Genomic DNA, 24,041 nt, shown 5'->3' with positions numbered 1-24,041 from the left:
AACTCTTCAAATTACGCCCGATGAGGAAATTGAACCCTCGACCTCAGGATTAAAAGTCCCGCGCTCTACCAACTGAGCTAACCGGGCTACGTAATACATGCCTATGTTATTCAATATATTAACACCACGTAGTTTCTTTGATCATGCGACGACAAATTATGAAAACCACATATTTTCAAATAAGTCTTACATTACCTTGATCCAAAATCACGGTATCCATGTCTCGAAAAATGAAGAAGCCGACAAATTTTCCAATTTTGTTTATCTTGGTCGAAAATAAGGGTGTCCATGTCACGCAAAATGAGGAAACCTTCAAACAAACCAAAAACAAAAAATCTTACATTGCTTTGATTCCAAATAACGGTCATCGTAGCAAACCAGCAAAGATGAAAACAGCGTTTGCTTCTCGGCTCACGGTCACATTGTTGTTTTCCGTCTGCTATTGTGACATTCTGGATACACCATCTACCGGTAGAATGTCAAGTGCGCTAGTGGCTTGGTTTCTGAGTCCTTCACAAGATGGCCTAACACGGCAGAACACCACCTACCTAACAGGTTTCGTTCAGGGAAAACGCAAAGAGTTTAAGCGGTGTTAACAAAATAATTGGACATCAAAATTCCGGAGAAGAAGAAGAAGAAGAAGAAGAAGAAGAAGAAGAAGAAGAAGAAGAAGTAGAAGAAGAAGAAGAAGAAGAAGAAGAAGAAGAAGAAGAAGAAAAAAAAACCTTTCGTCTGCCCCAATAATTCAGATGCCTTTGTGGCGCAATTGGCTAGCACGTTCGGCTATTAACAGACGTGTCTATCTGATCTCCCAAGAGTGACATCTTGCGGTGAGTCCAAAGAAACTGTTTTGTTTTGTTTTTTTTCTCTCTCTCTTCTGGTTTGTATTGTATCTTGTAATTCGTTTGTTTCCCTTGTTTGTTTGTTAAGGCGCCATTTTGGTATTGGCCTTTTTTTTTCCTTTTTTGCATTTTTCCCGCCGCTTTGCCCCTTTGTTGTGGGTAAAATGGGAACGGAATCCCCAGACGTCTGGCCACGTACTGCCGAAATCTCTTTTGGTAATACTGAAGTGACCAGGCATGAATTCTACGAATGTTTCGAGCATGATAGTAATGAATCTGACAGCATCTTTGATGCTGTTTCTCGTCTACCAGGGCGAGCCTTTTGCGTTTTCCGAATTGGGTTCAAGACCGTCAAAGACCATATTGAATTCTTGAATAAATTTAGTGCAAAAGAATCTGTAGTCATTAGTGGCAAGGAGGTCCGAATTCGAGTTAGAGATAGGTCAGTTAACCTCGTACGCGTTAGAATTCAACATTTCAAATTCGATGATGACCTTAGCCTGCTAAACAAGAGATTGCGCGAGTTTGGAGTGATTTCTCGGGTGTTTTGGGACACGTATCAGGATAGGTCGCTTCCAAGGTGGAACGGGATAAAGACTGGAGTTGTCAATGTGGATATGGAGATCCACAAGGGCATCCCATCTTTTATCACCTTTGGAAGCTACAAGGATCCACTAATGGTGTCTTATGCAGGACAAATGCACACATGCCGCATGTGTGATTCTCCCACCCATGTCTTAGCTAATTGCCCCAAGCAACCCCGTAGTTTAACCACCCCCAGCACCATTTTAAAAGGCCCCATGGGAACACGTAGCTATAGTAGTGTACTAACAAATCGTGGGACAGTTAAAATTGTTAGGAAGCCCCAGGAGACAGGGCCGACTGGTGGCGGGAAAATGCCAATTGCTCCAACTGTTGACGCTGATTCATTTCCCGAGTTAGCCCAGAGGTCAACGATGTCGACTGTAGTCGTTTTTGATAAAGCTCCTGAGGATCCAATTTCGAAACCCGATGAAGCTGAGTCTCTTTCTGACACCGATTCTGACGCTGAAGACACTAGCTGTGTGGATTCGTCTGTGGCGTCTTATTCGGTAAGGAAAAAGAAAATGAAAGAGACGAGGGAATTCCGCGACCAACAAAAACAATCAAAAAAAAGGAGTCGTACTGCCTCTTCCCATTCCCCCGTCGAGGAAGCTGAGGAAATAGAATCTGATATAGCTCGTTTGGTTGAACTCGGGTCTCCGACTCTAGAGGTTTCAGGTTCGATACCGATTGTGGACACCAATTCTTTTCCCACCCTTTCGGGGGGGGGGACGATGTGCCAGCCGATACAATTGCACCTAGAGTACCATCTCTTCCATCCATGATAGATCAGATGGATAACGATGTGGATGAAAAGATGGATGCAATCGAGTTGTGTTCGGTTTCAAACCCTGAGGAAGACTTTTCCTTTTCTGATGAGAGTCTTCAGCCAGGCCAACGGTCACTTGACAGCCAGAAGGCTAGTCATGTGAGCGAGACTCAGGAATCTTTGGGCGTCCCCCTCAGCACTCAATCGACTTCTATAGCAGATAAAACCCTCAAAGCAATGGAGGTCGTTAGAAGGAAAAAAGGCAACGATAACAAGACCCAATCCCCAAAACCCAATTTTAAATTTTAATCATGATTAACATCGCGACATATAATATCAACAGAATATCGTCACCTGACAAACTTCAAATAATGCTCAATTTCTTTTTACATCAAAAACTTGATATTATATGTTTGCAAGAAGTAGTATTCCACTATAACACCGTATTTACTAACCATTACCAGATGCACACAAACCTCGGCCCTAGAAAACATGGGACAGCCATCCTAGTACGACACGGCCTGAGCGTCAACAACATTTTGTTTGAACCGGAGGGGAGGTTGATAGCCATGGAAGTAAAGGGTTTTGCTTTTGTGTGTATTTACGCCCCATCTGGTGACCAAAATAAAACTTATAGGGATTCTTTCCTCCGGGAAACTATTCCAGCTTATGTTGCCCAATATAAGGCACCAGCAATTATATTGGGAGATTTTAATGCCGTTGACGAGATCGATGACCGGAAAAGTAGCAAGACAACACCACCTAAAATTAGACTAGCACTACTAGAACCCCTCCGAGATTTAGTAAAAGCCCTTTCATTAACAGATGTCTGGAGAGATATTCGGAAAAATGAACCTTGTTGGACGTACTTTTGTGCGACTAGCCAGGCTAGATTAGACCAAATTTATTGTTAGCACCACGTAAAATTTTCTGATATCCATTTGCACGAGTTACCACTCGGGGATCACAGACCAATCGTAGGGTATATAAACAGTACCACCCCTCCTCGTGTAGTGAAAAACAAGTCAAGGGTTTTATGGAAACTCAACACATCAATCCTCGAGGAGGAAGAATATATAAAATTGGTGCATGTCTTTATTGAAGAAATGTCCCAACATACATCCCGTATTGGAAACGTAGACCACTGGTGGGAGAATATTTTCAAACCTGGCCTCAGGCGTTTATCAATTAATTATTGTAAAAAGAGAATCTGTGACCAGAGAGTCAAACGGAAATTACTCCAACATCAACTAAAAGAAACCGTGAACAATGCAAATCTCAATCGTGCGCGCTACATGGAGTTGAAACGTGAGTTTCTAGCCTGGGAGCGAGAAGCATTGAGGGGATTTGCAATACGTTCACGCGTTCAAAGTACAGCCGAAGAAGAGACATCTACCTTTCATATGAACAAGTCAACGAGTAATTTCCAGAAGTCTCTGATCACCCAACTCAAAACTAATGATAACTGTAAAATTACCCAACCTGAGCAAATTAACCTAGAAATAATTAAACATTTCAGTAGAATCTTTCAGAACCAGCCCGCCCTTAATACCCATTTAGCTGGAAAATTTATAGAAGGGATTAGAGGTGCACTTAACCGCACAAAACCCACTAAAAACGACCCGGGTCTATCAGTAGTAGCTCAGTCGTTAAACGCTCAAGCGTTCAATCGAGGAGTACTAGGTTCGATCCCGGAGAGTGACAATCCACTAGTGTCTCCATTTACAGTAGAGGAAATTAACAACGCACTTAGGGCAACTAAAAAGAACAAGGCCCCAGGTACAGATGGCATTCCTTTTGAGTTTTATTTAAAATTCTGGGATGTTATTGGTGTTCATTTTCTAGAGATGATGATTTGTGTCCTCGACAAAAGAAAACTTCAACCGTCGCAGGGAAGGGCAGCTATTAGATTAGTCCCAAAAATCCCAGCACCGAGTAAAATCACAGATTACCGGCCAATTTCATTGTTAAATACCGATTACAAGTTAATCGCGTCAGTATTGGCTTTTCGTCTGAGAAATTCTCTTCAAAACTCTCTAGATTCACATCAAAAAGGTGGTGTACCTGTCCGCTATATCTTTGACAGCTTGTGTTTAATTCGAGATGTCATCGATAATACAGGCCGTAAATCAAAAGAAGTATCTTCCCTCAAACCGGCCGCCATTATCGCGTACGATTTGGAGAAAGCATATGACCTTGTCAACCGAGACGTACTGTGGGAAGTGATGACAGCCATGGGCTACCCTCCCCTGTTTGTTGATTGGTTAAAAACACTGTACAGTATAACTGAACTATGCCCATTGAACGGTAATGACATAGTCGGTACTGTGGACAATGCACAATCCGTGCGACAGGGGTGCCCTCTGTCAGTCCATCTGTTTGCCCTCTATATTGAACCGCTTTTAGTTTGCTTGTCTAGGGGTATTGACGGAATTGAACACTACGGAAAACGCATCCAAGTTCGTGCATATGTAGATGATCTTGTAGTTTTTGCCTCATCAATGAAAGATGTACGTCGTGCATGCGAGATTATTCTGGAATTTTGTGCCTGGACAAATGCACGTATTAACAAGGGGAAGACAAAATTACTTGGTCTAGGCATCTGAACCCTACATAAAATTCAACGACCTGTAGTGACACAGTGGGCAGCGGCGTCGGCTGGGGTTCCTGAGGTTAAGAGTTCGATTCCCCATAGAGGCAATTAAAAACAATCATATTCTAAAAGTAAATGGCCAATTGCGTTGGATGCAGACGTCTTTTTGTGTTCTCCCGTTTTTCCATCATTTTGTGAGTTTTTGTTATTTTTTATTACTTTTTGTTGTTATATTCGTGTTTTTGAGTGTTTATTTTGTATAGTTTAGCTGTTTTTGTTGTGTTTTGCCCCAAATTGTTTTATTTGTGTGTTTGTTTACGTGTGTGGGGACCTTCCCCTCCCCCCCTTTGGGCAGTTTGTTTACATTGTCTAGGGGACAATGGCTGCCAAGTGGCTCAATAGTGTAGATATTGATTTTGGGGTTCAATTCCCGAAATTGAGTATGCGTACGGTTCATGGTTTTGTGCGTAGTTTGAAGGTTGATGCTCAGGATCTCTTAGGCCTAGTTGCTGTGCTAGATACGAGAAACCAGGTCGCTAGAATTACGTTTACGTCAGAGGCATATACCTCAAATTTTTGGTCCCAACACAGTGGTATCGTCAGGACTGAATTGGAGGGAAAGAAGTTAGTGTAGTCATCAGGGATAGCAATATTCAAGAGAAATTTGTCCGAATTGCAGGGATTCCACAGAACCTAGACTTGGGAATAGTTCAGACACGTCTTAAGGAATTTGGAAATGTAATTGAAGCTCGGTGGGAGCGCTATCGGGTGGCAGAGGATGAAGTTTTATACCCTGTCCTAGCCACTTGGATGATTGTACGAATGACGGTGACGAAAAACATTCCCTCATACATTACCATTGGCAGTTATCGTGCCATGGTTAAGTATGAGGGACAAAAGCCCACTTGCAGACTTTGCAACGAAGAGACACACTTTAGCTACGACTGCCCAACTTTAAAACGAAACCAGGAACCCACCATTGTCCAAAAACCTGTTGCCAAAAAGACTAAAAAGACAGAGACTATTAAACAGACACCCGTAGTAATTCCCGTGGTAGCAAATTCCATGGTTTCCCAGGTACCTCTGGAAAGTGAATCGCAAGATTCACTCTCAGAAAGTACTAATAATTTGGAAACTGAATCCATGGAATGTGACACTGCTACCACTTCCGCATCTGTACCTCCGAAAGACAACCCTTTGAAACCAATTTCAAAATCCAAAATAGCAGCACCTGACACAGAGACAGAAGACCAGGAAACAGTGACAATTATCATGGAATCAATGGAACCCGACACGGGGGAAATTGATACCACTGATCCAGACAAAACTAAGGACCCCCTGAAAATTCCCACGGTACCACGAAGCAAACGATTTAAACCTACCCTGACGCCCCAAAATTCGAAACCCACTTCAGGCATTCCCGTACTCAAAAAACCTAACACATGACTTCACAATTAAATATCGCTTCTATCAACATTGGAGGTATTCGATCAGTCGAGCGACGTCAAATTCTTTTAAATTTCTGCAGGGACGGTAATTTAGATATCGTAGGACTTCAAGAGGTAGCCTTTCACTCTTGCCCAATTATTGAAAGCTGTTACCACTTGCTAGCAAATGTCGGTCCCAACAAAAAAGGAACAGCCATTCTAATTAGACATGGTCTGGAGTATTCTCGACTGCTTCTTGAAACTGACGGAAGGCTTATCTCCATTGACGTAAAATGTTTTACGTTTATTAATATCTATGCCCCGTCAGGTAAGCAGGTAAGGAATGAGAAAAACAATTTTCTTCGTCAAACCGTTCCTGCCTACTCGATTACCACTCGACTGCCCTTCGTGTTGATGGGCGATTTTAATTGTGTTGACGACATCCAAGATAGGGCAAATATCCAATCCCTCCCTGTCCCAAGTAGTGTTGTTAGCTATGCTTTGAAGGAGATGGTTACTGGTCTTGATCTGGTAGACATCTGGAAAAAGCTAAATCATAGTGATCCGGGCCACACTTTCCATTACCACGATGGTTCTTCTAGGCTTGATAGGATTTATGCTAGTCGATCGTTTGCTGATAGATTTTTAAATATTTGTTTGCAGTCTTTATCGATTAGTGACCATCAGTCGGTACAATCCACACTTACTTGCAATCTTGATCTCCCAAATCGTAGCAGACCACCTGCCGGATTGTGGAAACTAAATACTTCAATATTGTCAGAAGAAGGTTTTCAGAAATATGTAACCAATTTTATTCAAGAATCTGCTAATCATCCTCTTAGGGAAAGTAATGTAGCAAATTGGTGGGAGAGTGTCCTGAAACCGGGTATCAAGCGCATTTCGGTGGATTATTCCAGGCAAAGAGCAAGGCTGATAAGAGAAACTAAGTTTTTCTATCAATCTTGCATACAGGAAATGGCCGAAGCAGATACCTTTGATTGGGTTGCCTTTCAACAGTTGAGAAAATTTTCAAAGTCTTGGGAGGAGAGCACACTCAAAGGGTGTGGGATTCGTTCCCGCTGCTTCGAAGGGCCAGATGTAGAGGAAGCAAGTATTTTTCACATAAATCGTGCCAGGAATAATTATCGAAAATGTTGCATTGATAAGATCATTGCCCCCAATGGCACTTGCTTATCGACCAAAGAGGAAATTTCAGCAGAAATTGTTGCTCATTTTACAAAAATTTTTAAGACTCAACCTTCTCCTGACATACTGGCAGGGTCTGAGTTCCTTGAAGGAGTAAGAGATTGCTTTAAGCCAACCCCAAACCTAACAGCACCAATTTTCCTTCTTGAGATTAGAGCTGCTCTAATAGCAATGAAGTCAAACAAGTCCCCTGGCACTGATGGCATTCCTTACGAGTTTTACGTAGAATTTTGGGACGTGATCGCACCCCACTTCTTGGATATGTTTAATCATATCCTGGAAAGGGAAACTCTGACGTCTTCGCAGGGCCAAGCGGCGATCAGGCTAATTCCTAAGTCTTCGGGACTTTGTGGAATTTCTAATTTTCGGCCAATTTCTCTTTTGAATTGTGACTACAAAGTCATGGCATCTGTCTTAGCGAGACGATTGAGGCAGACACTATATTCTACCATAGGGCCTCATCAAAAAGGTGGGGTACCTGGTAGATTGATTTTTGATAATTTAAGTCTTTACAGAGATGTCATTCAATTTGTTGATGACCGGGGATGCCATGACTCTTCCAACTCTTTGATTCGGGGTATGGGCGCTGCCATTGTTGGAGTTGACTTTGAAAAGGCCTACGACCTGGTTAACAGGGAAGTCCTCTGGAGGATTCTGGATGTCATGGGTTACCCCACCACTTTCGTCCGTTGGTTACAGATTATGTATTCTGTAACAGGAATGTCAATCCTCAACGGATCGGAGGTGGCTGGGGTGATTAGTGATATTCAGTCGATTCGCCAGGGATGCCCCCTATCTGTCCATCTCTTCGTTCTATACATTGAGCCATTACTTGTGCGTTTATCTCGAGCTCTCAAGGGTATATCATTGTTTAATGAAAAACTCACTGTCAGAGCCTTTGTTGATGACGTCACCATTTTCGTTTCTTGTGACGAAGATTTTACCAGGGCAGGACAAATCCTTGATATGTTCTGTCAGTGGACAAAGGCAAGGATGAATAAGGAGAAAACAAAAGCCCTGGGACTCGGGACTAGGAGCTCTAGATCAATTTGGCCTCTTGAGTGGCTTGTGTCAGCGCCAACATTGTCCCTGTTAGGAATTAAATTTTCCCATTCCATAGTAGAGACAGCTAGTAGGGTTTGGAATGATGCATTTTGCTCTTTAAATGGTATTCTACGAGAGAATGCCAGTCGACGGTTTAATATTTACCAGAGAGTAATGTTCCTTAAGTCGAAGGCTCTCTCCGGAACTGTGTACTTTGCACAGGTATTACCTTGTAATAAAAAAATGGCTGACCAGATTTCGAAGGCTGTCATGAAATTTCTATGGATGGGAAAAGTAGAAAGGCCGAAGAAAACCGTAACTTTCCGTACTGTCAAAGAAGGGGGTCTGGGAATGGTCAACACACACCTCTTTTACCGTTCCCTTTTCTTGTGCCCCTTGTACAAAGTCCTGATAGGCCCCAACAGCCCAGAAAGCTCTCTACTTCGGTATTGGATGTCCTTTCCTCTCCGAACCTTATTGCCACTCTACAAGGACAACACCACACCTGTAGCAGTCATGAAGAGACCATATTACCTTCAGGAACCCCTGCATCAAATCAAGCAACTTTTCGCATCTTCCATTCTGGTGCAGGGGAATCCAATGGAACATCGGAAAACATATAACCATTGGATCCTGGAGGTAACGACAATGGGAAAGCTGGAGATCCTGAGGCCTAATCTGGATTGGCCACGAATCTGGAAGGAGACTGCAGCCCTTCCAACTAACATCAGAGAGACCATGTTCCTGTTCAACCAGCGACTTCTCCCTACCAGGACCAGATGCCATCGGTTGGACCCCACCAAGGACGCAACATGTCTAATCTGCAATCAAGACCCGGAAACCGATGAGCATCTGATGTACCAGTGTCCTGAACGACTCACCGTTTGGAGCTGGTTGGAAGGAACTATGCGTCAGATGGGCTGCAGTTCGTCAAAGGAAGATTTGATACGTGGCCATTTTGGACCAATAGGAAATCTCCAGTTTTCTTTCACTCTTCTGGCTGCTTACCTCTTCATCACCTGGAAGGAAAGAAGTCACCTTCGCGTCCCACGTCAAGAAGAAGTAGAGAGCCTATGGAAAGCCCTTCGTCAACCTAGATCCCTATGTCCTACCTAATCTTTACCATAAATTTTATTATATTTTGTTTATTTTTGTTTATTTTGTATTTCCTTTTCCCAACATCAATGGCCTTTGAATATTTTTGTTAATATTTTCTGTTACCAAGTCTTCTGCTTTGTTTACTTTTGTTTTGTTTTATTTTACGGTATTATCCCACCTCAACACACTGTAATAGACCGCAGCAACTCCTCCTAGCAACAGCAGCCCCACCCAGCAAGAAGGTCGTCACGAATGCAACCTTCCCTGCGGATAATAGTTAATGATAAAAGTAAAAGTTATTGTAAACCCCTCCCTTCTTAACCTTCAATCTCTTGGTATATAAGCACATGGTTGTATCGTCTTAAGTAGAGTTAGTTTACTGGCAAATACACAGTCTAGAAACTATTACATTTGGAGGTCCCAACGAGACAACAAGAATAACAACGAGACTCTGGAAGAAAAGTTTCTGATCTGTGCTTCATTCGCCAGCTGCAAGTATTCAACGCTTCTATCACCAAGTCTTCAAGCAACCGACATCGGAACATCATCGAGGAAAACGACGTTACCATAGCTGCAACTGACCAATACGAAAACAGAAGACCACGTCCAAGTGAACGTTACTCAAGATCACGTGATTCGCGAGTGCGATTTGCCGACAGTCATAACAGCCGAGAATCAAGTCGAGAAAGAAGTCTAAGTAGGAACAGAGATAACAGCCCCTACCGCAGAGATTACAATTCGTCAGGACGAAGAAATTATAATCCTTCAGGATACAGACAAACCAGATTTCCATCTCACCAACGTCCCTCATATCGGAACGACTACCTTAACCGACAAGGAAACTACAGCGGACCAAACAACTACAGACAACAAGCACGTTATAACAGCAACCAACATCCACAGCAGCAACAACACACTAGCAACAACCCTCGAACAACTGAAAATCGAGAGATAACCTGCTACAAGTGTAACCGAAGAGGACATATTGCAAGAGAATGTTGGACAGATATGGCACGTACCAACAACCAAGGTCCTCGATAAACACCATAAAACCAATTAGTAACTCCCAACTAACATACAATTTAGGATCAGATGTAGAAGTAGAAATTCCAAAACTGATACGTATTCCCGTTAGAATTTTTAATAAGGAAATCATAGCTTTAGTGGACACTGGCGCAGCCGCTAGTTTAGTATCCAGTAAAATATTGGATACTCTAGAGTGTAATGAGCACTTAAAACAAGTAGAAAATGTGAATCCTCCTATTTTTAGAACGGTGTCGGGACAAGAACTTAAATCGATAGGGAAATTTGAATTTTCAGTTATTATCAATGATAACCATATTATTAACCACCACTTTTATGTTATGAGCAACTTAAATGAACAATGCATCTTAGGATTAGATTTCTTATCTAACAATAATGTGAAGATTAACACTAGAAATCGTCAAATATGTTATGATCACTTTGGAGTAGAACATAATTTTGGAAGCAATACCATGCCCATTTATAGCGTAACATTTAGCAAAGCAGGCATCCATATACCACTAATCCCGATTGATAGAGAAGACGAAGATCTTACACAACAAGATTATCGTAATTTAGAATCCTTCACTCAATTAGACTTTAATAATAAAACTAAGCAGATAGCTAAGATTGTTGAAAAAGAAGAACAAGCACTCAATGTATCAGACGACATACAAACTAAAATTGAAATTTTACTAAAGAAACACGAAGATCTTTTCGCAGACCAAGAATCCGACTTGGGTCTAGCTACACAAGTGAAACATCACATCAACATAGGCCATAACGCTCCCATTAATCAAAGACTGCGAAGAACACCCGAATCCCTAAAACTTGTTGTTAAGACTAAAATAGAGGTAATGCTAAGTAACAAAATAATAAGAGAAAGCCACAGTCCTTTTGCTGCAGCTATAGTAATGGTACCTAAAAAAGATGGAGAGATGCGAATGTGCATCGACTACAGAGCTTTGAACAAAATTACGGTTAAGGATAAGTACCCTCTACCTAGGATAGATGACACAATTGACGCGTTGTGCGGATCGGTTTATTTCTCTACATTGGACTTACTAAGCGGCTACTGGCAAATAGAAATAGAAGAAAGTGATAAACACAAAACAGCTTTCATTTGTGAACTTGGCCAATACGAATTTAATCGAATGCCATTTGGTTTAACAAATGCACCCAGCACCTTTCAAAGAGCAATGAATAACATCTTGAAAACGGTATTGTACAAATTCGCATTGGTTTACCTAGATGACATCATAGTGTTCAGTAATTCAATTACTGATCATGTGACACACTTGGAAGCAGTTTTTAGACTCCTTAAGCAAGCAGGTTTAAAATTGAAAAGGAAGAAGTGCGAATTTTTTAAAGAAAAATTAGATTATTTAGGATACATCGTATCCGGGAAAGGAATAACACCAAGTACAAAAAAGTTAGACGCGATTGTTAAATATCCCGCTCCCAAAAACGTAAAAGAATTGAGCTCATTTTTAGGTCTAGCCAGCTACTACAGAAAATTTATTAGGGCTTTTGCTGATAAAGCCCATCCACTAACTGCGCTCACTAGAAAGTCAGCGGACTGGAAATGGGGGGAGGAACAAAGGGACGCCTTTGAATGTATTAAGAACTGTCTCATCACTAGACCTGTTCTAGGTTATCCGGATTTTTCTCAAGAATTTATCATCTACACGGATGCTTCAGGATATGGAATAGGAGCAGTCTTGGCTCAAATACTACCTCCACCTCAATCAGCGGATTTAGCGGAGTCCGACGGACAGGACCTTCGTAAATCAGACGACGTAGAAGTCGTCATAGCCTATACCTCTAAACATCTGAACGACCGCGAGGCCAAGTGGTCAACCACAGAGAAAGAGGCATACGCAATAATCCACGCCATCGACGTGTTTAGGACGTACCTATACGGGCGTAAGTTTACCGTATTTACAGATCATAGACCTTTAGAATGGTTAATGAGTAAGACAGAACCAGCAGGAAGATTAGCTCGATGGGCTCTTAAGATCCAAGAATTTGATATCATTATTGGGTACCGACCAGGAAAGTCACACCAAAATGCTGACACACTTAGTCGCACCCCAATAGTGCCGCTAGCGAAAGTAGAAACAAGGTCAACAGGTACAAAAGAGAAACCAGAAGTTAAAAACGAAAACAAGGAAACTAGAACAAAACAAGTAATTTTTGAAACGGAAAGTAATCAGTCCAAGGACACGGAAAAATGGATAGAACTCCAACACAAAGATGAGTATTGCAGAACAATACTAAAGGAAATGGCAAAGGCCAATCCAAGTAAGGAAGTTAAAAATAAATTTAAAATAAACGACAAAGGACTATTAGTAGATACCAAAAGCAGAATTGTAACGCCAGTAAGACTGGTGCCACAAATTTTAAGGGAAAATCACGATCACATATTGGCAGGACATTTAGGAGTAGGAAAAACGTTGGCTAGACTTCAAAGACAGTACACATGGCCATGCATGCGTACTTCCGTAATAGAATACGTTAAAAGTTGTTTGATGTGCAATAAGAGAAAAGCGGTAGGTGGAAGTAAAGCACCATTGCACCCTTTGCCTTTAGTTGAAGGAGTATGGGAAAGGATCGCTATGGATATAGTGGGCCCAATTCAAGAAAGCGCTAAGGGATACAGATATATATTAGTTATATCAGATTATGCCAGTAGGTTTGTTTTTACAGTTCCAATGAGAAATCAAACTGCCCAAACAATTGCGAAGATTTTAGTTAATAAAATATTTACTAAATATGGATCTCCAGAAGTAGTTCTAACAGACCAAGGTACTAACTTTCTATCCAGTCTAATACAAGAGGTGTGTAAACTATTCAAAGTCAAACAAATAAGGACTACGGCCTATCATCCACAAACTGATGGATTAGTTGAGAGGTTCAATCGAACTCTCTGTGACATGCTAGCTTGTTATGTCTCAGACCAACCTGCTAACTGGGACAAATACCTTCCGTTCGTTACTTTTGCTTACAACACAGCAAAACAAGCTTCAACTCAAGAAACACCATTCTTTCTATTCTTCGGACGAGAACCAATAATGCCTAATGATATCAAGATTAACAGAAGATACGAGACCTATGAAGATACTAGTATGGTGTATTCACAGCAATGGGAAAAAGCTCAAAAACTGGCAAGAGAACATCTCTTCAAATCCCAAGCACGCCAGAAAAAATACTACGACGTATCCACGAAAACTATTAAATACAACATAGGTGACTACGTATTACTGAAGGCGCCACCAGCAGCAGGAAAATTCATAAATCGATGGAACGGACCATTTCAAATCTCAAGAAGCTTCTCGGATATCAACTACGAGATCCAGCACACTGAAAACAAAAAACTTAAATCTATCGTACATACCAACCGTCTCAAACTTTACATACCAAGAAAACAAGAAACAACTAAGGTAAGAAGAAATAATACAAAACCTACCAGAAAATGTTGAAGCCCAACGACAACCAACAATTCACCAACGCCGACCAGGCCGACCAAGGAAGCAGCAGCTGATACATCCGGTGAAGACGAACATCAAACCACGCAGGAACGAAGGAGAACCAAAAAACCATACAATACCTAACCTTTACCGTAACCAAAACCGAAACGATCCTATAACGAATCACCAATACCACTTAAGAAGACGATATCAAGGACCGGATTACTAAACATTTTCATTTTTCACAGATGCAGACATTACTCTTCCTTCTTTGCCTCCTTCATTCACTTAACCCTACTTACCCTATCTACGCATCCATCTGCGATTGTAACAACATGAAAATACGAGGAATCCTAGACTTCGAATTGCCTTACTACTGCGACAATGAAAAACCAGAAACACAACATTTACCAAGGATACCAACTAGTTACACCTTAGTAACCAAACAAAAACCAGCAGCCACTTGGAAAGGATGGACATGTCGACAGTGGACTAAAACAAAGAAAATAACCGGATCGTTCTGGATCGGATCCTTCGATACAGTTTACTCCCAGGAAACAATACTAATCACCCCTTTGGAGTGTTGGCGGATGGTCAATGATAAAAAATGTGGCAACAATAATATGCAAACCGGACCGACGGGACTCAGTTTCACAGCCACTCCCACAGGAGAAGGTAAATGGTACGCCATCAAGGAATACCAAACACTAAATTGTGTAGCGGAACAGATCACGCTACGTCAGGAGAAACCGGATAGTCCAATCGAAAGCCCTTTCGGATTACTTAACACCAGCCAACAGGAAGGACAATTCATCCAAAATAAAAATACAATCGTGTGGGGAGAAAGAACAACCAACAGTTCATACACTCAGACGTTACTAAAAGGGAAAGGATACCTGGAACTTCCTCGAGAACCGGAGTCGGATAATTCCAGCCGCCTTTACGACACCAGTCGGCAGATTGAAATATCTTTTCTTAACAAACCAGATAAGGATATCGCACCGGTAGGACATAAAGTGGTTGGAATCCCTCTAACGTATTTGACGTTTCCTGCAGAAACAACAAAAATTTTGTATGAAATGTTCAAGAACACAATCGCAACCTGCCTTAAAAATACCAACCTTGCCACACCCGTGTGCGAAGACTACAGAGAGTTGTACAAATCCAGACCACAACGTTCTCTTCTTCAAGAAGTTCACTTTCTCTTCGACACTCAAGTCGAAGACGAACAACTTGGGATTCGTCTCTACAGTATTTCATACGCCTGGGGAACTCTAAGATTGGCACATAGAAGACCAAAAATAATCAAGGAAGATGGAAAAATCGTACAAAAGGATATAACAATATACATTACTTACGAGTCCGGAAGCAGAAACCCTTTGACAACGTACGGACAACTTTCAAAGGACGACCCTCTCCCATCAGGATCAAAATTCGAGTACATTGTCGACCAAACGATACGCGTACAAAATACTCATATCTGCATCACGGAGACATCACACGATTACGTATTTGCTGCAGCCTGTTCAGAGGAATCAACGAGATGGATTCTAGAAAAAGAGAACAGCTACCTAATTTCCCAAGAATCAGAAATGTGTCTTACCGTAGGGGTCGACGAAACCTTAAAATTGGAAAAGTGTGTTTTGGAAGGAGATACCAGGAAAAACCAGCAGTGGTTCTTTCAAACAATAAATACCAATCCGGATGTTATAGAAAATTTTCCCGACGTAACATTGCAAGATATTCAAGAAGTCCGATTAGAACAACGAAGAGCAATTACAACCACAATAAACTCACCCATATTTGGCGGTATCTTGAAAGCAAATCACGGCAGCGGAAACATCATCTGGGACATGATCGCCTGGGGATTGTTGTAGAACGGACAATATCCAAACGGAAAATGTGTCACACATCATGGGCTTGAACAACAACTAACCATGGAAGATTGTGACACAGATTGGACAAAATGTCAAGAAGAACTAAAAACATTTATCACAAGTAACGATCCCCTGGTGCAATCACAAGTATCCGTAGGAAACTGCAGTAGAGCAACTACCAAAGGCCAAGCTTTCGAGTATACGTCTGATTTCACCATTAGACCGTTCAACACTAACGCTTGCGTCAAGGCAAACACAACAATGCTTATTCTACAGGAATGCGCCAACACCAGTTCAATTTGGGGCACTTTCGAACACACAGGACAGCTCATGGCAACAGACAGAACTGGCCTACATTCACCAGCGTCAGACAGAAAATGTCTCACACTAAAAGTAGGACGTCTGAGTTTAGGGCATTGCCACGGCTCAAGTAGAAAACAACAGTTTAACTTCGAATATCGAAACCCGCACCAAATACGGACGCTTTCAGCAGCAGCCATTATAGCGCTTCACACTCAACAATCATTGGACGGAACACAACTCCCACTTATACCCCCTCTGCTCAAAAGAGAAAGTAAAGCAAACAACGAAAACTTAACCACGCCCACCACACAAAAATCTATTTCATCTACTTCAAGCACCACAACGACAGTAAAACCAACTACAAAATTAAGCACAACCACAATTAAAACAACAATAGCCACAACAGCCATAAAAACGACCGTTAAAAGCACACCACCGACAACTAGGCCTACAACAACTACTAAGCCTACGACCACCACAACTAAGCCTACGACCACCACAACTAAGCCTACGACTACCACAACTAAGCCTACGACTACCACAACCAAGCCTACAACTACAACAACAAAGCCTACAACTACAACAAATAAGCCTACTACTACAACTACTACGCCTACAACTACAACAACAAAGTCTACGACTACAACTACTACGCCTACAACTACAACAACAAAGTCTACGACTACAACTACTACGCCTACAACTACGACAACAAAGCCTACAACTACAACAAATAAGCCTACAACTACAACTACCACAGCTACAACTACAACTGCTGAGCCAACGACTACAACCACTAGGCCTACAACTCCAAGTACTGAACCTACATTGCCATCAACTACAACTGAAACCACGTCCACTACACAATCATCAACGACAACTATAGCGACAACAACAACTGAATCAATAAGCAATTCAACAACACCTCTCACAACAACTGAAAAAATAGAAGATCCTCCAGTCACGAAAAATCACACCATTACGGAGGATGCAATAATGGAAATTATTGATGACACTGAAAAAACATCTCAGCAAGAAATACCCGAGGCAGCATCTTTAACCCTAGAACAAGTACCGGAGGTGCCAATAAAAAAACGAAACAGAAAGCGGTCTACCCCAAAATATAGAAGAATTCGGCGACAAAATTAAATTCGATATTTCAAAAATGCATGAGCAATATAAAATAAGTATAGAAACAGAACACGAAAACAAACTTGCAAAAGAAATTCGCGACGTATATTGTCAACTATCAACGATAAAGAAAACTCAAGCGGTGATGTTAGCTCAAAGTAACGGAATTCTTGCCGCTTCAGCGCTCGGATTACCCATCTGTACGAGACTACAAGGCTTCAGACAAGCGATGACGCTCTAACAATGTGAAACCAAACGGATTTTCATCTCCGCAAAAGAATCGAAATGTGGATTTCAACCATTCTTTACCTATGAAGACAAAAACTGCACAATCGGAGTAGATGGATGGTCCATACATCCATATTCCGATTGCTTTTGGAAAACTCATTTGGTGAATTTAAATGGATTCCATCACACCTGGGAACACAATTCAACAAATGGAGAATGGGTAAAACAAAAAGCAAGCATTCACATGCCGAACTTAGACCTCATCACAGCATTCGAAGAGTTGCACCTGAATGATTTCGACTACAGTCTGAAGAGCCATCCAGCGCATGAAACAATGGAAATGGAGCAACTAAACATACTAAACGATCTAGTAGGCCTAATGCAGGAATCAAATTCAAAATCTGTTTCTGACATAGTGATGTCAGAAAAACAGGATAATCAGATAGGAACCATGTTCTCATGGTTCGACACATCAAAAATTCTTATCCTATCTATCATAGGATTCATTGTATTCATCATATCCCTACGCATATTGATCATTTGTGACCCTTTTACAAGAATCATGGAAAAAATTCGACAAGCTAGAAGATTAAGACGATATGGAATAAATACGGAAGAAGCGCACGAATTAACTTCAATGATCCCAAATTCAGGCACCTAACCACCGGAAGAAATAATAGAGCAACCGTTCACTAGGATGACGGCTCCTACACCTCTTACCATGGAAAGACCCACACAATCACGCCCGGCTCAACCAAGCGCACCGAAACAACGTAATATTTATCCTGTCATGGAAGAAAACTGGGAATCCGATCAAGCTCGCAAATGCACAGGAAAACACACGACTTGCACTTATGTTGTGGGTTATGGAATGGTATGGGAAGACCTTTGCAGATGCTCAACAGAAGTTGAATCTAAAAACAACTAACATTAAAAAAAAAAAACAAAACAAAACAAACTTAACAAGTTTTTATTTTGGGTGAAAGGGGAAAGTAGTAAATGTATTAAAAACTCGAAATATGAAAACTTCAAGTGAATTGTCCTTAAACAGCCACCAAACACACAAGTGTTAAGTAAAAGTGGAAGTTTTAACTAAAAAAAAAAAAAAAAAAAAAAAAAATGATGGAACAGAACAGTGAAGACGCAGTGCAACGTAATGAAGCAAGTGATAGTGAAAGCCAACCAGAAATAAACTACTTGGTGATTGAAAGTGAAAGTGAAACGGACAGTGAAACGCAACGAGATGGGCTCTTCGGTGATTATGGTTTTTATCCACCAACGTTCGAATTTAATCCAAATGCTACACAACAAGAAACATTACCTAAATGTAGTAACTGTGCGATGAAAACGCACCCAACCTTATCGGCAGCGAGAGCAGATGCCGTGCAGAAACGAACACAAGCCATCACACGACTACGTGAGCAAGAAATTTTCCTCGAAATGATAGACGCTCCAAGGGAAGAAATAAGAAGATGTATCATCCAGAAGTTAGGACCCGCTGCATGGGATTACCATCCGAAGGCAGAATTTCTTAACCAGAAATTTAACGACAAAACACTACTTCATACAAGCGTGAAAGCGGGAAAACTGGACATAACGGATTTACTGTTAGACTACGGAGCTGACCCAGATATAGAAGAGGATGGCCAGACCATCGCACATAGAGCGGCAGCAGAAAATAACAAACTCTTGATCAGGATATTACGATATCACAAATACAAGTTTTCATCATACAATAGCCTTGGAGAAACACCACTAATGGTCGCCATCGCCTACGGGCATGAAGAAGTGGCCAGTTATTTGTGGATAAGTTCCAACGTTGCACAAATGGCAAAAGACAACAGCACCGTCCTACATTATGCCGCCAAACATGGAAACAACACTCTCGCTAGGGCAGCATGTGAAAGGAAAATTCACATTAACATCAATCAAACGACTAAACCAGGAAACTATACGGCTCTACACCTAGCCACAATGTATAGGCAAGATCTCATAACAAATATCTTATTGGAACACGGAGCAGATCCAGACGTAACTGATGTCAATGGAAACACCCCGCGGGATTACGCGTTTGATGAACATAGGAGAAACATATTTGAAGACTGGAAATGTATAAGAAGCCGCAAGAGAAAGGCTTCTGGCAATGAATAAGATTGAAGCAAAACAAAATTGAAGAACCAACAACAGTTTATTACCACTACTACAACAAAAACACTAAAATGAAAACATTACGACAACAAATTGCATTCATTAGACAGAATCTTCGAATTCCTCCAGCAGGCATTCCGGTAAAAACACCGCAGATCGAGAAGTGGGATAGAAAATATCCTCACCTGACTCCAACCACCACAACAACCTAGCGAGATGTTGAGGATAAAGATCGCGGTATCTCGCATATCCAGGATATCGGCTAAAAACAGATAATAAGAAAACGTTAACAAAATCGGAAACATAAAAGAAAGAAAAGGAAAACCAACTCACAGGTAGTAATAATCACCGATCCAAACTCGCTGAAAGCCAAAATCGAAAGCAGAGGAAGGAGCACAGGGATTATTGAGTAGTGAAAACAACAGCAATTGCACTATCAATTCCTTGTCCTCGGGTCGAAATCGAGCAAAGAAACGAGACGGCGAAGAAAACAACAACACCCAGATCAGATGCAAAACATCATCAAAATTGCCCTGATGGCGCAACAAAAATTGTAAAGAGTCAACCTCCATTTTAAAACTCAAAACAAATGACACGAAACGACAACGAACGACAGAAAATCAAGAACCGACGTAAAAGAACGGCAAGAAAAAACTAAAAGAAGAGAAGAGAAGAAAAGCATATAAAAAAAAAAAAAAAAATGATTGAAATCTGTAGTAGCATTCCAGTAAAAAGGAACGTAGACCAGCAATTATTGACTAACACTTTATTAGCATAAAGACAATGAATAACGGTATAAAAAACATATCTTGTATTTTGTGCCTCATACTGTAGCCCAACAAACACGAATAACGGTGAAGGAAAGAAAGTAGGTGACGGGTAAAGAACAAGTTTTCACCTAATCATTGCCACGCCACATGCCGAAGAGAAGTAAGGAGAAGAAGAAAATCAGAAGACAAAGAGAAAATTGGAGGACCAATTTCTTCTTGCCGAAGGGGGGAAGGAATGTAATAGACCGCAGCAACTCCTCCTAGCAACAGCAGCCCCACCCAGCAAGAAGGTCGTCACGAATGCAACCTTCCCTGCGGATAATAGTTAATGATAAAAGTAAAAGTTATTGTAAACCCCTCCCTTCTTAACCTTCAATCTCTTGGTATATAAGCACATGGTTGTATCGTCTTAAGTAGAGTTAGTTTACTAGCAAATACACAGTCTAGAAACTATTACAACACATTGCATTTGTTTGTTTTTGTTTTTGTTTTGTTTATTATTATAGTCCCCAACATTGCCACATTTTCGTCTACATCCCTTTGCTAACGTCTGCATCCGACGACCAAATTGTTTTTTTTTGCTTCGTTTGTTTTAATGCACCAATTAGCTGATAACAAAAGATAATAAAAGAGAATTTTACAAAAAAAAAAAAAAGAGTTCGATTCCCCATAGAGGCAATTTAAAACAATCATATCCTAAAAATAAATGGCCATATGATTGGATAACTCAAGTAGATGAATTAAAAGTTCTCGGAATTACTTTTTCTTCCGAAACAAAAAAAACAGTTAAAGACAATTGGCAAAGACAGCTCAACATCATCCAAAATATTCTCATCAAAAACACACACCGTCATTTCACTTTTTATGGTCGCATCCTTTTCATTAAACAACATGTTTTGTCACAACTTGTTCATATAGCCCACGTACAGTATCCTGCACAAAATTCCGAACAGAGATTTAATTTTTTAAAGCCACTTATTGGCGGGGTAAAGGGTTTTTGTTTGTTTTTCTTTAAGAGGAGGGTAGACGAGGTGATGGACACATAGTGCAGGGTTGGGTAAGTCTAAAATTTTTTGTGCCTTAAGGTATTACGCTTTAAGGCAAGTAACAAGTCAGGACATTTTGCAACCCCCAGGGTGATGTGTTTTTTAAACGACAGTTGGAAATGTTGGATTTAGGTTGTGTAATATTCCTTACCAAAATAAATTAGAGAGCTGCCTTTGCACAATTATGTCGATACCGATGGCATATGTGTAGAGCATCTGGATGCGATGCCGTAAATCAGTGTTCGATTTCCGATAATGAATTGCGAAATATTTCGTATCTCTATAATATTCTTCATTCGAATGTGCTGGGAATATTAATTTTTTAGAACGAAGTGAATTATTTTTTTAAGTTATTTAATAAACAAAAAAGCACATATTGCTCGATGAAAACTTGTTTTATATATGAAGGAGAATTTCTCGGAAGGTCACCACAATAATTCATCACCTCATCTGGATTCGAACACCGACCTCCAGCATCACATTCAGAAAGGATACAACTACGCCATTGACAACGACGTAAACATACAAGGCAGCTGGAACATAACTAAATTGTTTCGGTAAGCAACATTACAAGCCCAAGCCCTAAATTTCCAACTGTCGTTTAAAAGACACACCACCCTGGGGTTGCAAAAATGTCCTGACCTGTAACTTGCCTTAAAGCGTAATACCTTAAGGCATTTTTTAAATGTCTAGACTTACCCAACCCTGCCCTGTCCTGTCCATTACCCCGTCTACCCTCCCCTTTAAAAAAAAAAAACCGCACCCGCCAATAGGTGGCTTTAAAAATTAAATCAGTGATCGGATTTTTGTGCAGGATACTGTACTTCCCTGCAACAAAACCCAAGCCCTTCTCCTCCAACAAAAATGCAACAAATTCCTTTGGGCACAACGAAGAGAGCACCCACCCCTAAATGTTTTGATCCGCCCCCGGCTTCAAGGTGGGCTTGGTGTAACTTTACTTTTTGCATTCTTCCTGTCCCTTTTCACTCGGCAAATTTTCTAATCTTTAATCCACCCCGAGGCTATTGAGAGAACTGCAACTGTTTATTGGTTGGGGCCACATCTCAAGAACCTCCTTCCACAAATCACCCAGCCTAGGTTTAATGCAACACATTCATCGCATCCATACTTCACTACCTCACTTTCAACCATCACCGATCTACTTAAAGCTGGCATCTTCACATCGTCAACTGTATCGAATCACCGCGCCACCTACAATCACCTGATCGCTAACATAGGGCAACCAGGGAGAACAGAGATTGCGAAACCGGACCTTGACTGGGCTTCCATCTGGCGTTGGGTGGCCAAAATCAAAGGGAAAAACGCCGAAGTGGTCTGGGATTTTAACCATAACCAGCTTCCCACCAAAATGCGTCTCAATAGTCTCAATCTTTCAAACAACGACCAATGCCCTCTATGCAATGCTGGCCAAGAAACTGACGACCATCTAATGTTACTTTGTAAAGAGAAAGTTGACATCAGTTTATGGCTCCGTATTCAATTGACAAAACTCGGATGTCTAAAACCATTGAAATCAGCAATCAAAGGAGACGTTGGAAATGGGCCCAATAAAAAGAAAATACTGGCCCTCATCCAATCCTACATAATCACCGTCTGGACTGCAGCCAAAACTTCACCCCAGCAATAAACGAAATACAGTCTCTCTGGTCACGCTTCCTTCATTCAAAAAACTCTCCACAGACGTGACCTTCTAAACCCTAAATATTCCTACAAAACTTTCTCCACAGATACCTTCTTTCCTTCATACAACAAGTTTCTCCCATCATAATTATTATCTCTTGGAACCCCCCCCATCCCTCCAGATGTCATATTGTAAATCTTCATCTCCACCAAAATCATTTGTCCTCCTTCAATTCCGCCTCGAAATGTAATTAATTCGCTGTAATTTTCCTCCTTTGCCACAACATGCAACTTATGTCACAAATGCCACAAATGCCCCAACGTATCTGTAAAACAATTTAAATCTTACCTGTGACAATAAATCGTTTAAATATTTAAAAAAAAAAACCGGAAGGCTGGTGGTTCGATCCCACCCAGGGGCGTAGCATAGGAGTTTTTACATATTCTTTTTTATCCTTAGAGACTCCTTATGATAGGTTAAGAATCATCTGTATCTTTTCCGTATACATCGTTGCCTAGTCATCAGTGGTGTACAACCATGATAACTCTACAGTTAAACAGATTATGGTTATCTTTATTAGTTATGCTACTTTGCACTCCTTTCATTGATGATGAGTAAACTTGGGACGCGTAAAATAGCAAATTAAAGGAATTTTGAATCGTCAAAACAACAAAACTACTCTAAAAACAACATGTGTACTTCATTTTCGGGAGCTTCTGGTGGTAATCAGCTAGTTATAAAGCCTTGTGCGGGACCATATGGAAAATTCACCCGACTCCCCACTTGGCGTGCCCTTTGGTTACTACTCAGACACGCAGATTGCAGTGAAATTGATAAACTTC

At 41.0% G+C, this 24,041-nt stretch overlaps 1 protein-coding gene across 1 annotated transcript; it reads left to right on the top strand.

Annotated features, from left to right (window-relative positions):
* Nucleotides 1-1,006: 1,006 nt before the first annotated feature.
* LOC123472622 lies at nucleotides 1,007-23,205 on the top strand. The gene is made up of 6 exons (XM_045174492.1): nucleotides 1,007-1,138; nucleotides 1,245-1,331; nucleotides 3,849-3,972; nucleotides 4,315-4,443; nucleotides 4,600-4,658; nucleotides 22,579-23,205. Exons 1-6 carry the CDS (start codon nucleotides 1,007-1,009, stop codon nucleotides 23,203-23,205), a joined length of 1,158 nt encoding a protein of 385 aa, XP_045030427.1.
* Nucleotides 23,206-24,041: the final 836 nt, after the last annotated feature.

Source organism: Daphnia magna, linkage group LG5 (genome assembly GCF_020631705.1).
Source record: "Daphnia magna isolate NIES linkage group LG5, ASM2063170v1.1, whole genome shotgun sequence".
Lineage (NCBI taxonomy): Eukaryota > Metazoa > Arthropoda > Branchiopoda > Diplostraca > Daphniidae > Daphnia > Daphnia magna.
The sequence above is the reverse complement of the archived record's forward strand: the minus strand, read 5'-3'. Positions and strand labels throughout refer to the sequence as shown.

Coding starts and splice junctions, on each gene's coding strand:
- LOC123472622 (XM_045174492.1), top strand. CDS start 1,007: ATGGGAACGGAATCCCCAGACGTCTGGCCACGTACTGCCGAAATCTCT. Junction 3,973..4,314: donor TAAAAAGAACAAGGCCCCAG/GTACAGATGGCA, acceptor TCGATAATACAG/GCCGTAAATCAAAAGAAGTA. Junction 4,659..22,578: donor GAAAACGCATCCAAGTTCGT/GCATATGTAGAT, acceptor ATCCACCCCGAG/GCTATTGAGAGAACTGCAAC.